This window comes from Saccostrea echinata, unplaced genomic scaffold, assembly GCF_033153115.1.
Source record: "Saccostrea echinata isolate AGI-Se365-2 ecotype Australia unplaced genomic scaffold, CSIRO_AGI_Sech_v1 ptg000034l, whole genome shotgun sequence".
Taxonomy (NCBI): Eukaryota; Metazoa; Mollusca; class Bivalvia; order Ostreida; family Ostreidae; genus Saccostrea; species Saccostrea echinata.
The window spans coordinates 3,273,226-3,287,092 of NW_026889783.1; the positions used below are offsets into that span (position 1 = coordinate 3,273,226).

Genomic DNA, 13,867 nt, shown 5'->3' on the forward strand with positions numbered 1-13,867 from the left:
ACAATTATGTCGAGTCCCAATTGAAATGAATTATTACAGTATCAGTCCACCCAAACAACAATAAAAATCTTTATTCTACATTGTAACAAACGTTTTATTCGATCTTTTAAAATATTTAAATATATAGATAATTAATGCATCCAAGCCATATTCTAAAAATACACTTATAGTTAATTGCCATCAAAATTAACCTGGTGTTTATATTTTAAGGACATACGCAACGTACCTTACCTACTGATAATTTTTCAAGATATTCTTAATTTAAATTTATAGTGCCATCAGATGTTCATAGACAAAAAATCAGCGTGCATTACCAGGGGTTTTGAAAATATATCAATTGATGAAAATTCTAGTATAATTCAAAGAAAAATACACAAAAATTACTAAACATATATTCTAGATGTTTTGTTTATCCAAACGTGTTTTAGAAGAAGTGTATAACAGCATTTATAGACATAAAGAAGTAACACATAATTCCTTTAAGAATTGGAACTCTTCAACTCCAGGGAAAAAGACAATAAAGTTTAAACAACGTTGCGTATGTCCTTAAGCTCAAACAAACAGTTGCACAATCGTATACAATCACAGGTGCCATGAGCAATGAGGCGTAACTAATCCTGTCAGTCGCGGATCGTCTGCATTGAGTGAAATTCACGAGACAATCAAGCCACATTGTGTATACAAGCAGTAATTATGGTTTCAAGATAAAACACAAGATTGAAAACAAGAGGCCACATCGCTCACCTGAGCACACTGGCTAGGAAAAAAAGCAGAAATCAGTTCAGTATATGAAAAGTTAACGTGGGAGAGAGGGGGGGGGGGGATGGGGGGTTTTAAACTACCTGACAATGCTTTCATATCAATATAACAAATAACTTTGCTGTTCTTGAGCAGAAGATTTTTTCCCATATATTCATTTGTAAAAATTTGACCCCCCATTGTGGCCCCACCCTACCCCCGGGGGCACTCATTTGAACAAATTTCATTTTATACTACCCAAGGATGCTTCCATATCAATTTGACTAATCATAGCTTTTCTGTTCTTTAGAGAAAGATTTTTTCCTATATATTTCTCTGTAAACTTTGATCACCCATTGTGGCGCCATCCTACTTCCAGGGGTCATGATTTGAACAAACTTGAATCTACACTACCTGAGGATGCTTCCATATAAATATGACCAATCATGGCTTTGCTGTTCTTAAGAAGAAGATTTTTAAAGATATTTTCTATATACTCTTATGAAAAACTTTGACCCCCCATTGTGGCCCCACCCTACCCCCAGGGGTCATGATTTGAACAAACTTGAATCTACACTACCTGAGGATGCTTCCATATAAATATGACCAATCATGGCTTTGCTGTTCTTAAGAAGAAGATTTTTAAAGATATTTTCCTATATATTTCTATGTAAAACTTTGATCCCCCATTGTGGCGCCATCCTACTTCCAGGGGTCATGATTTGAACAAACTTGAATCTATACTACCTGAGGATGCTTTCATATAAATATGACCAATCATGGCTTTGCTGTTCTTAAGAAGAAGATTTTTAAAGATATTTTCCTATATATTTCTATGTAAAACTTTGATCCCCCATTGTGGCATCACCCTACCCCGGGGGTCATGATTTGAACAAACTTGAATCTATACTACCTGAGGATGCTTTCATATAAATATGACCAATCATGGCTTTGCTGTTCTTAAGAAGATTTTTAAAAGTTTTTCCTATATATTTCTATGTAAAACTTTGATCCCCCATTGTGGCCTCACCCTACCCCTGGGGGTCATGATTTGAACAAACTTGAATGTACACTACCTGAGGATGCTTCCATATAAATATGACCAATCATGGCTTTGCTGTTCTTAAGAAGAAGATTTTTAAAGATATTTTCCTATATATTTCTATGTAAAACTTTGATCCCCCATTGTGGCCTCACTCTACCCCCAGGGGTCATGATTTGAACAAACTTGAATCTACACTACCTGAGGATGCTACCATATAAATATGACCAATCATGGCTTTGCTGTTCTTGAGAAGAAAATTTTTAAAGATATTTTCTTATATATTTCTATGTAAAACTTTGATCCCCCATTGTGGCCCCACCCTACCCCTGGGGGTCATGATTTGAACAAACTTGAATCTACACTACCTGAGGATGCTTCCATATAAATATGACCAATCATGGCTTTGCTGTTCTTAAGAAGAAGATTTTTAAAGATATTTTCCTATATCTTTTTATGTAAAACTTTGATCCCCCATTGTGGCCTCACCCTACCCCCGGGGGTCATGATTTGAACAAACTTGAATCTACACTACCTGAGGATGCTTCCATATAAATATGACCAATCATGGCTTTGCTGTTCTTGAGAAGAAAATTTTTAAAGATATTTTCCTATATATTTCTATGTAAAACTTTGATCCCCCATTGTGGCCCCACCCTACCCCCGGGGGTCATGATTTGAACAAACTTGAATCTATACTACCTGAGGATGTTTCCACATAAGTTTCATCTTTCCTGGCCCAGTGGTTCTTGAGAAGAAGATTTTTAAATGATGTCATTATTTTTTCACTAATTCCTAATTATCTCCCCTTGAAAGAGGGTGTGGCCCTTCATTTGAACAAACTTGAATCCCCTTCACCCAAGGATACTTTGTGGCAAGTTTGGTTGAATTTGGCCCAGTGGTTCTTGAGAAGAAGATGAAAATGTGAAAAGTTTACAACAACAACAACGCCAACGACAACAACGACGACAGACAACGGACAAATTTTGATCAGAAAAGCTCACTTGAGCCTTTGGCTCAGGTGAGTTAAAAAGTCTATGAAATGTTTTCAAGAATGGCAGAACCACATTAAATCAAATATCAAGTATCCCTGTGAAGTGTAGATTATTTTTTCCCCATCAAATTATGGTTCTTTGGGGCTAGGAAGAGTCAGCTGCAATGATATGAGTGTCCTAGTTTATATAGAAAAAGTGTCAAAGAGCACATGGCGGTGTGACCGGTCGGCAGGGGATGCTCACTCCTCCATTGGCACCTAATCCCACCTCTGATTTTTTAGAGGTCCATTTTTGCTCTGCCCCAAATTTTTGTTGTTTGATGGACTTTTGAGCTTGAATACTATTCACTATCTCCATATATTTCATATGCAAGAATACTCTTTTCAGAAAAACAAGATTAAAATTTGCATTAATCATTAATAAACAGCTTTAGATCTTTCCATGGTTGCATCAAGAAGGAGCATTCAGGTCATCAACAGACCTTTTTATCCAGTGACAGTCTTTGTTTTTGTTTTGTTTTGTTGTTTTGGTTACAAAATTATATGATTCAGTTCCACACTTGTCCTCCACATCAACTTGACTTACTCCAAATGTGTGGAAATAAGATCCTTGGTTAATGTTTACATTCAGATTCCATTGCTTCATCTCTAAATATAAATATCTGACATATCATGTTGATCGAACTATAAATTAAAAAAACACCCAATGGCACTTCTTGAATTCACTTTATATTCTCGTGGAGATTTCAATAATTACACAGAATATCTAATTGTTCAATGTTCCATCTTTGTATGGCACCATATATTATAGCAACTACCTTTTAAAATCAAACAACAGTGTTAGACTGGGATTTTCCATGGTTAAAAAGGTCAATAACAGACAAAATCACTATCATACTTTGGGCAGTTAGAAATACATTAAGACTTGAATCATCTTTGTTGTAATTAGATTACTGAGATTTCATCTTGTAATTGGACAGCATGTATTAGGTATGAAATCAAAAACAGGAACTGGTTTACTCACACAGTAAAAGAATACCTTTACACAGACTTATTTGTATTAAGAAAGGTTAACATGACAGGAATGCCCTATTTACAGCAACATTTAACAGTTCCAAGATATAAGGCTTTTAATCCATTCAAAGATAAACTAAGGACAATATCATTAAAATTTACATCTTTCTTCAACTACATCATTTTCATATCACACCACCAAAAGCAACTATAAAATATTGTAAAATAGAGGTAAAGTACATAAGTCACAACGCTCACCTGAATCACTACGCCCCTGTTTTTCTTCAGCAGCACTTTCCCCAAATTCCTTTGTAAAACTCTGATCACATATTGTGGCCCCACCCTACCTCAGGGGTCATGATTTGAGCAAATTTGAATCTATACTATGCAATGAAGTTTTACCTTTTCTGGCCCAGTGGTTCTTGAGAAGAAGATTTTTAAAAGATACCATTAATTTTTCACAAATTCTTGATACCCATAATCTCCCCTTGAAAGAGGACATGACCCTTCATTTGAACAAACTCAAATCCCCTTTACCCAAGGACACTCTATGCTGTGCCAAGTTTAGATGAAAGTGGCTCAGAAGAAGATGAATATGTGAAAAGTTTAGGATGACAACGCTATCAACAAGGACAACGACAGACAGTGGACAAATTATGATCACAAAAACTCACTTGAGCCTTTGGCTCAGGTGAGCTAAAATGTTTGATCAAGTGCAATTGTCAGTCAGATCTAAAAAAATCCAGGGCATCAATCCACTTCTGAATAGATCAACCTAAATATAACATTGAATCTGTCTCTTCAAAGTCATGGAATTGGACCATTTGAAGGTAAAACAAAGGGAGAATACTGGACAGCCCAAGGCAGGACCCAGGTTCCTTACCAACTAAGCTACTTAGCCACTGGCAAAAACACATCACTGACCACCACAGAATGGAATGTTACATTTTTATTAAAAAATGGATCCAAACTGGTATATAATTCAAATTCTGTCAATTTCTTGTAATATAGCCATTCAACAAAGCTGAGGTTAAGTCTAAGGACATAACAGACAAAATCTCTAGTTGATGGGATGAAAAATAATGTGATTTATAGGAGGCCAGTTTGTTGACTGGGCACACAAAAATTCTGCAGAGGTCAAATTAGTTCGACCAATTCAGAAGAAAAGGTCATCTTGGTATCAGAAATAATTTCCACGTAAGGTATTCTTAAGTGGCTAATATCTGTTTTCTTGAGTAAAAACTTCATATAACATAAATATACATCTACAAGTACATTTCAACAGAATGTATACAATACAACACATAAACCTGAGTAAAATTGAAATGTGACATGGTCCTAATAAAAGAATTAATTATTATAATTGATGCCATACACAGGTGGAACTCAAACAAAGTCTACAGAGTCAGAAGAAAATTTGATAATGCTGATTATCACAGATAACAACTCAGTCAAACACGACCGTCTTAAGGGAGTCTTCCTCTTTAATCTCCAGTGTTGCAATGGCTCCATCATTAAACTTAAAGGAGGAACCACCATCCACCACCAAACAAGCATCCCACATTCGAGAACAGATCTGAATTCTGTCAGGAAAAAGAACAAATAGATTACTCAGATAACAGAAAGTTTGCATAAAACTTCATAGAACTAGATACAAAATGGAATACAGTACATTTATGTCATCCAAATGAAAATGTTAAATTCAATTCTTTATAGCCAGTATCTTCAATAACACTGACCATTAATAGGCCATTTTTGAATTACTTCCCTTATCAGAGTTTTTCTGTAAAAATGAGCAGGAAAAGTACGTAAAGAGGACCATGGGAACACATTAACACATTTACCGTAAATATTCAGAAAATAATGCATTTCATTTATATTAAAGTAAATTATGATGGAAAACTGCATTTAAAAAAAGAAACATTTTTAGTGAGAGGATTGAATAAAAGCGTCTTTATGTACGTAAAAATTGATAAAATATACTAGTATATGATTTTTATTTATGATTTTATAATATATATTTCATTTTATATGTACAGTTGTATATTTTGTTTTTGTTTTTTTTAAATTAGGCATTTCTGTTCCTCTGTCACATGATTTTAGGCACTATAATTTGTTAGCATTTTTAAAGAATGTCAACAAATCAAGCAGTTCAGCAATGGCCTCTTGGTATCCATTAGGTTTACTTTACATGTGAGACATGCAGGTTTTTGATACCTTTCTTATCATACTTGAAAATTATGACCTATTGCAATCTCTTGATGTCTTTATCAAACTACTTACTTTTTAGCAAACCCTTTTGGATGCTGCACTTGAAAGACACCTACAGAAAATTTTTTGTGTAAGTAAATTGTTATAAAAAAATTATTCCTCATCTAAGAAAACTTCTCGGGCAGGAAAAACAGGAGTGGTAGCCAGTCTACTCTAAAAGCCATTCGTCTGACAAAGATCTGGTGTAATACATACATATAACTACAATATTCACTTTCTCATGACAAACTGAACAATTTGATCCAAAACAAAATAAACAGAAATAAAAAAAAATAAACAAAACCAAATGGACTAAAAATAAGAAACATAGACTTCAAAGGAAGAGTTAGTGTGTAAAATGTTGATTCATTTACCATTACGGACAGGGTCTCTGGTTGTGAAAGCCATCTTGGGTTCACTGGGATCAAACTTTAGAGAGTCATTGTATTTTTGAGTAACTTTATAAATGAGGTTTGGATCCAACAAATTTGTTTGTCTGCCTGGCATCAATTCATTGGCTGAAAATTAACAAGAGCCTCAAGTAAATACAGTTCATTTCTATGGTATACTGTATCAGGAAGATCAATTTCCACAAATACATGTATATACATGTGGTACATTACATGCATAATTATATCAAAGTAAAAAAGTAATTGGTTTTCAAAGATTTTTTTAATTGTAGATTGATCATTTTTATCATACAGAGAATGTTAAGTGTTAAAGATATTTCTTATAGGTCACAATAAAACATTCTAAAGTCAGATTTGCAAGTTTTTATTCTTTCAACTACTGACTTCTGAAAGGTTAAAGACATTCTAAGATTTTAAAAACTTTATAAAAGAATACAGCAGCATATTCCAAGTTCAATAACTTTATATAAAGAAATAAATGCAATTCCTCACCATATCCTAGTATTGTCTCAATGGCCTGGCGTGGCAGATTATTTATGTGGTAGAACCAGGAACTGGACCCTGTCCCAGTACAAATGGCTATACCAGAACTTTTGTGTTTCTCGCTCGGATGATCATCTACCTTTATTTCATAGTATGAAACTCTGTCCAAAAAGAAGATATGAGGAACAAGACAAGCAAATTCAAAGAATTGTGGTCCCCCACTCTCAGTGTCTTTGTGGTTGTGATACAATTCTTTATACTGTCTTGTCTGTCCATCAAGCAAAAAAGATTTAAATTTTTGAATTAATAAAAGTTATGACCAGGATTAAAATTTTAAAACTGCATCAAACTTCAAAATCAATGTTATGAGGTCAATCTGAACGGAATGCTCATGTGAAAAAAAAAATATGAAAGCTTTGTCTCTTCTTGAGCAAACGTTAGCCAAAGTTAAACTTTAAATAAGTATGTCAAACCTCTAGGTCAAGGTCATATAATAAAAAATTAAGTTATTTCCTGAAAGGTGTAGTCACAGTTAATGTAAATGCAAAAGATAAAAGCCTTATTTTCTCTCATTCAAAAGTTATGACCAGTGTTAAAAATTTTGAAAAGTTCTATAGCTTAAATTTCAAAGTCAAGATTATGAGGTCAATAGCCATAGTAAATTCCAAAAGGCCTTGTAACAGACACTACACATGTTAAATATGAACGCCCTACCTTTTCTCATTTAAAAGTTATCACCAATTTTAATATTTTTGTAAAGTAAGTCAAACTTCAAAGTCAAGGTCACTGGGTAAAAAATATAGCATAACTGGAAAAGTCTTGTCACAGGTCAGGCATATGTCACTTATAAACACCCTTCCTTCCCTCTTTCAAATGTTATCACTGATGCTAAAAATTTTTAAATGTAGGTCAAACTTCAAGGTCACAGGTCAAAAATTTTAGTCCATTTGAAAAGGTCTTGTCACAGGTATTAATGTACATGTGAAATATGAAAGCCCGGTCTTTTTTCATTCAAGAGTTATGACCAAGGTTAAAGTTTCCGTGACAGAAGGAGGGACTGACAGACAAATGAGATTTAAAGTCCCTCGCTTTTGCAAAAGCATGGAGACAATAAAGTCAAGTTTTTTGTAAGCCAAAATTTGGGTTGTTCTGTCTGCATTCATTGTCAAAAACTCATATATTTTAAGTTTAAGCATATAATGTACAATTATAGTTAACCAAAAAATGCAGATTTGTTGGATATTCTTGTAGTCTTTCAAGTCCCCTTTCCTCCAAAATATACACCCTAACCAAGCTTACATATAAGCCAAACTTCATATCTATTATAAAACAGTTTCTACAGTTAAGAATAGTTTTTCTTGTCATGAAGGTTTACAAAAAAGTGCCTTTCTTTCACAAGGTTTTCATTGTGCTATTATCATACCACTTCTCTATAATTATATTGCAACACATTACATCATAAATAAAACATTTTGGCAAATTGAAAGCTTATTTTTGGAAGAAATAGAACCAGTACCTTGAGGACAGACATTCTCCTATGAAAACCTCATTGAGAGCCAACACCGGAAGAACCCTAGGAGTGGTGGCATTCTCCGATACATTCACATTCTGTCTGTATGTCTCGCCCTCTCCTACATGTTCTGTGAAACGATGTTCATAAAACTGAAGTTCTTGGTCATGAAGTTCTATTGGTTCATCATTCTCATGATGCCCAGACATTGTAATGCGAATCCTCTGACGTCGTTTCCACCTAAACGAAAAGTGATTCTCATTCAACAAACATTAAACCAGAAGTCTCTGATGAAACTATAACTCTAATGGTTTGGGCCTTTTGCCCCCCCCCACCTCCTGCCCCTTCACCAGAGGCACTACAGTGAATTGTAGTTTTGCTGTTCTTGAGAAGAAATTCTTAAACCTATCACCTATACATCCCAAGCAAAAGCTTGGACCAATTTAATGGTCTTCCACCAACACCATGGTTTGAACAAAGTGGAAGGTGCTACATTTTTATATTGAATCAAAGTTAAACATGTTTTAAAAAAGACTAAGATTTTATCTATATATTCTATTTAAAATTTTAGATTCCTTTTGTAGCCCCACCCAGCCTCCAAAGCCATAGTCAGAAAATTTGAATCTTCACTTTATAAAAAGCTTAAACATCACTTTATCATTTCTGGTTCTTGAAAAGATTTTAAAATTAACGATTTCACTCTTCTTTAACTTGTTCTTAATTATGCCCCCTTAGAAACTGTCCTGGCCCTTTTTTTGAACAAATTTGAATTCTTAAAATTCAAGAATGCTTTGTCACAATTAGCCTGAAATTGTTCCAGTGATTCTGGAGGAGAATTCAACACAAAGAAAAGTTTATGTACATAAGATGGCACACAATGATAAAAAAGATAGCAATAGGTCACCTGAATGACTCAGGTGAACTTAAAGAAGTTTAACTCACAAAAATTGGTTTCAGCTAAGAAAAATATGACCAGATAAATCAAATAACTAGAAATCTCTCACAGTATTGTCCATTTTGAAAGCATACCTAAATTTTCCCTCTAGTAGTCTTTGTAACGCATGTTCAAATCTGGCTCCAGAGTACTGTTCTTTTGGGAGACAGAGACAACCTTCAGATCTAAAAAAGATACAAATTTTACTACATGTTTACTGGTGGGAATAGAATGATATTGCAAGGAAAAACAATTTCACATAAAGACACTGATTACATTCATATCATAAAGAATCTTAAACAAGAGTCATATACTGAAAGATTAATCTATAAACAAAATTGAGTGTTTTAATAAAAGAACATGTATCACCTGCTCTATAGCTTCATTAAAAATGTGAATAAATCTAAAAGTGGTAAGCTATTTATTTGTTACTAGCATTATAGTTTGTGCATTTGCTCGCAAAGAAAAAAAAAAAAACATCTTTGGAAAGTAAGGCTGCGACAGAATCTGACATTCAAATACAAATATGACTGATTTCCCCAACCCTCAAAGCTAAAATGAATGATAAAATTGAAATGATTGAAAAATAATTATTTTATCATTTATTGATATTTAATAAATACATATTTCCAATAATCCTCCAAAATAGATGTCAGTCTGTCTTTACTGCAATGTCAGTCTACAACGATTCATTTTGGAATACCAATCTCGATGTATTTTTATAATATTTAAATTTCAGTTTGTGTAGTAATTATATACATGTATCACACAGTTTCAAGATACAGTCTCATGAGCTTATAAACATGTATAAATGCTAATTATCAAAAACCCTGCCGCTTGAAATTAAAAAGACATAAGTTATTTAAATTAAACTGTCCAGAGTATTTTTGGCAAAGTAGGTCATAGGTCAAGGTAATATAACGCTGGTATTTTAAAAAATATTTGATAACAAACACTGCAGATGCTAAATAGCATAAACTTATCTCTTAAATGTCAAAAATATGCTGTATAAATGTATCAGCACAGTGAACTACATTGTATTTTTGAAAATTAGGTCAAAGGTTTATTATTTGTTGATATTTTATGTGTTTCAGAAAAGAGGGTTGATAAAACAAGAATATTTTATTGTTTCACACCTTGAGGGGTCAGTGTTGATTCCAATCAGAGGTTTGTCATGGTCCAACACTTTACTGGCAGCTAACAGATAGGTACCATCTCCTCCAGCCGTGAACATTACATCGGCCCACTGGATAAGGTCTGAGTTAAACTCCTGACGTGACACAACTTTGGTTTCTATTCCATGCTTCCTACAATGTTGTTCAAAAAGATTGTTTTCAAAATACATTATATTCTACTATATAATAATGTGTTGTCTTTTTTTCCAATATTTTTATACTGTTGTCCAGTTTAAAAAAAAATATTTTTTACATGTTGTGTCTTATTAAAATACTATATGGCATCCTTTTAACTTGTGTTTTAAGTGACTACATACAATAAAGACTTTGTGATAATGTCTACACTCCTGCAATGAGTTTCATGACGGCTTCGAAGTCCATTGTAATCAGAGCGTTTGGCTTCCAGCTAAAATACAAAAATCAAAATAAAAAATTGTTATACATTTCTACATACTATATTCACAGAAAATGATAAAATTCAAAAAACAATGATATTGAAGACCTGCTAAATATACATCCCCAGCTTAAAAAATCAAATCAAATATTTGCAAATTCTAAAATACAGGGTAGAATGTGGGAATTTAACCATTTCAGATGATCTATATATCATGAAAGTGTCCTAAAATACCCAAAACCAAACACCATGTTAAATCTATTTTATAGAAAAAGTTAAACATATTATAGTGACTCTAGACATAAGTAATTGACAGAGACTTGCAATGTCCTTTAAATCACCCAAATGTTTATTACAATCAAAGATACACAAAAGGTTTTTCAAATCTAGTTGATAACACACCACTTAAAATATCACTGAGGTCTTTATTTTTTTTTATTGATATATTTAGGAGAATTTGGTAACAAAAAGCATTAATTTTATACTTTTTGCCCTAGATTGCCATATCTACTTCACTTAAGGTAGTCCGATCCTCAGGTTCATAAAATCAGCAGTTTAGTAATTGAAAATACTCACAAAAATATCGCTGAATTCACAAAGTTATTTATAAATTTACCAAAGTATTTCATAAGGTTAATCATATTATAAAGGGAAAATTATCAAATCTCCAATATATATTCAGGAAAGGAAATAGAAACATCAACTAAAACTATTCTATTCATTTTCTGACTGAAAATTGATCAACAAATATATTTTAGGTTAAAAAACTATAGGTATCCATGCAGACATTCAGAGAAATTTGCAGGTCTTTATACTTATTCAGTATTCTAGGTCTTCTATTTCCTTTAATTATTATATTAATAATACATAGTGTAAAAAGCTTGTGCTATCATTGCAATTAAGACATCACAGATCACTTCTAGTTTCATATCATGCTAATAAGTGTTGGTATCTAAGGCTAGATTCAAGAAAATCGTAATTCTTTAAAACTGTAATATTTATTTTTGACTTTTATAGGATATAAATCAAATGTCAACTTTTACAAGACCATTTCTTAGACTAAGACTTCAAAGAACCTTGTATTGTATTAAAATGCATAAAATGAAAATTGTTGCATGAAAATTTTTCAATTCAAGCTTCATGTTGAGACTTTTTTTTAATTAAATAATAATTTTAAGAGTTATCCTTCGTGGATGAGGATTGGATATCCTTAATTTGAAATACTTCAGTGTACATTTTCATACTAAAGTAATAGTAAAAAGTTATGTTCAGAAAAAAGTGTGGGGAGGCGGAGGCCTCCTGTACCCCCCTCCCCGATTCTATGTGCCTGAATGATTTGTTCACCTTGATGTAAGCATACATGTGATATGTACCGGCGGTACGCAAAATGTACCGTTTTTACAAGCCCATTCATCATGTACCGGCGATACACCAAAATTCACGGAATATGAAAATTTGTACAGTATTTTGAATTTCTCGCTAAATGCCACCATTTTCCTCTCATTCTCGCTAGCGAGACACTGGAAAACGTCACCTGTGTTTGACACTTGACCTTCTGATAATTGTGTAGTGTACACAAACCATCACGTGTGAAGGTGTGAACTGCCAATTGGGATAATTATCTTGCTATAAATCCGTTTCAAGATACCCCCCCTTTAGGTAGCTTTATTTTCAATATGGTACTTAATTATAACTGTTAATGTTTCTTAACTTGATTGAAAAAAATTAAGCCAACTTCTGAAGTTGATATACATGACTTAATATACATGAATCTGACCCAGATCTCTGTAGGTATAAAATATACGATGTTTATTACCATGATTGCGATGAAATAAAGGATATAGTTTTAAGTTTTTATGTGCTGAAATTTATGTATGATTGTACTTGCTGCTGTAATTTAGCATTGCTGATGTATATATCAGTAATATGAACAAGATGAAAATTGGAGACATTGACTCTCACGTTAATACTATATAAAGCTGGCAAACAAACTATCATCTAAACTAACTTAATTTATAGTCGATTCATAAGAACATTGTGATTATAAAACACAATATATGAAATTTTAAAGCATTCAAATCTCCATTACAACTTTTAAAATAAGACATTTGCAACAATATATATTTGTTGGTTTAGAAATAAGGTGCCTTATCATAAGAATTTAAGCGCTATTTTATACTGTTTTTTTGTACTGTTTTTTGATAGGCAGAGTACAGTTTTTTGACCCAAATTCCAGTTTTTTTATGGCTCCTGTACAGTTTTGTGGTCTTTGACTTATCACATGTATGTGTAAGTCAGCTGCAAGTGAAATAACTTTCCAGAACCATTTGTATGAATTTGGAAGTTCTCAATTTATTTTTAGTCCAATGTAGAAAAAAAAATAAATCCTCATGTTAAACTGGATGGTCACATGCAGGTGAACATAAACGTAGTATTTTTTCTACAATGTTGATCTCAGCCAATCAGAGAGCTTAATAATATAATTTAGCTATATAATATAATAAATATACTTAAGATATTTGTTTACATAATTCTTGAGTTCCTCTTCGCTCGATCCTTTAAATACCGTCTTTTCAAATTCATATCGTGTCATTTTCTTTAGAACAACAGCTTTCTTCGGTTGGAATTGTTCGCTTCCATAGGCCCTAAAGTTATTGTATGCAAAGTTTTTCAGGATCTGCAGGTGCGTGACCTTGCTACCGAGAATAACATGGAATGCATTTAGTTGTTGAGACAAAATTTGACTGGCCATACCAGATATAATCACTTTGATTGTATGTCACTGATTTAGTTACATTATATCACAAAGTAACACTGAAATTGACCAACACATGCGGTTTGTGTACAACTTTAATTTCCATAGGACACCATGTTGGAGGGCAAAGTAAAGTCAGGCTCTTTGTTTTCGTATGAACACTACTAC

General features: G+C 33.0%; 1 protein-coding gene across 1 annotated transcript; it reads right to left on the bottom strand.

The window, feature by feature from the left end:
* Positions 1 to 3,481: 3,481 nt before the first annotated feature.
* LOC133199558 (NAD kinase 2, mitochondrial-like) lies at positions 3,482 to 13,813 on the bottom strand. The gene is made up of 9 exons (XM_061335374.1): positions 13,472 to 13,813; positions 10,868 to 10,956; positions 10,512 to 10,682; positions 9,471 to 9,560; positions 8,448 to 8,681; positions 6,941 to 7,092; positions 6,413 to 6,556; positions 6,072 to 6,111; positions 3,482 to 5,371 (listed from the first exon to the last, which is right to left on the bottom strand). The coding sequence occupies exons 1-9, from the start codon at positions 13,694 to 13,696 to the stop codon at positions 5,236 to 5,238; spliced, it is 1,281 nt and encodes a 426-aa protein (XP_061191358.1). The 5' UTR covers positions 13,697 to 13,813; the 3' UTR covers positions 3,482 to 5,235.
* Positions 13,814 to 13,867: the final 54 nt, after the last annotated feature.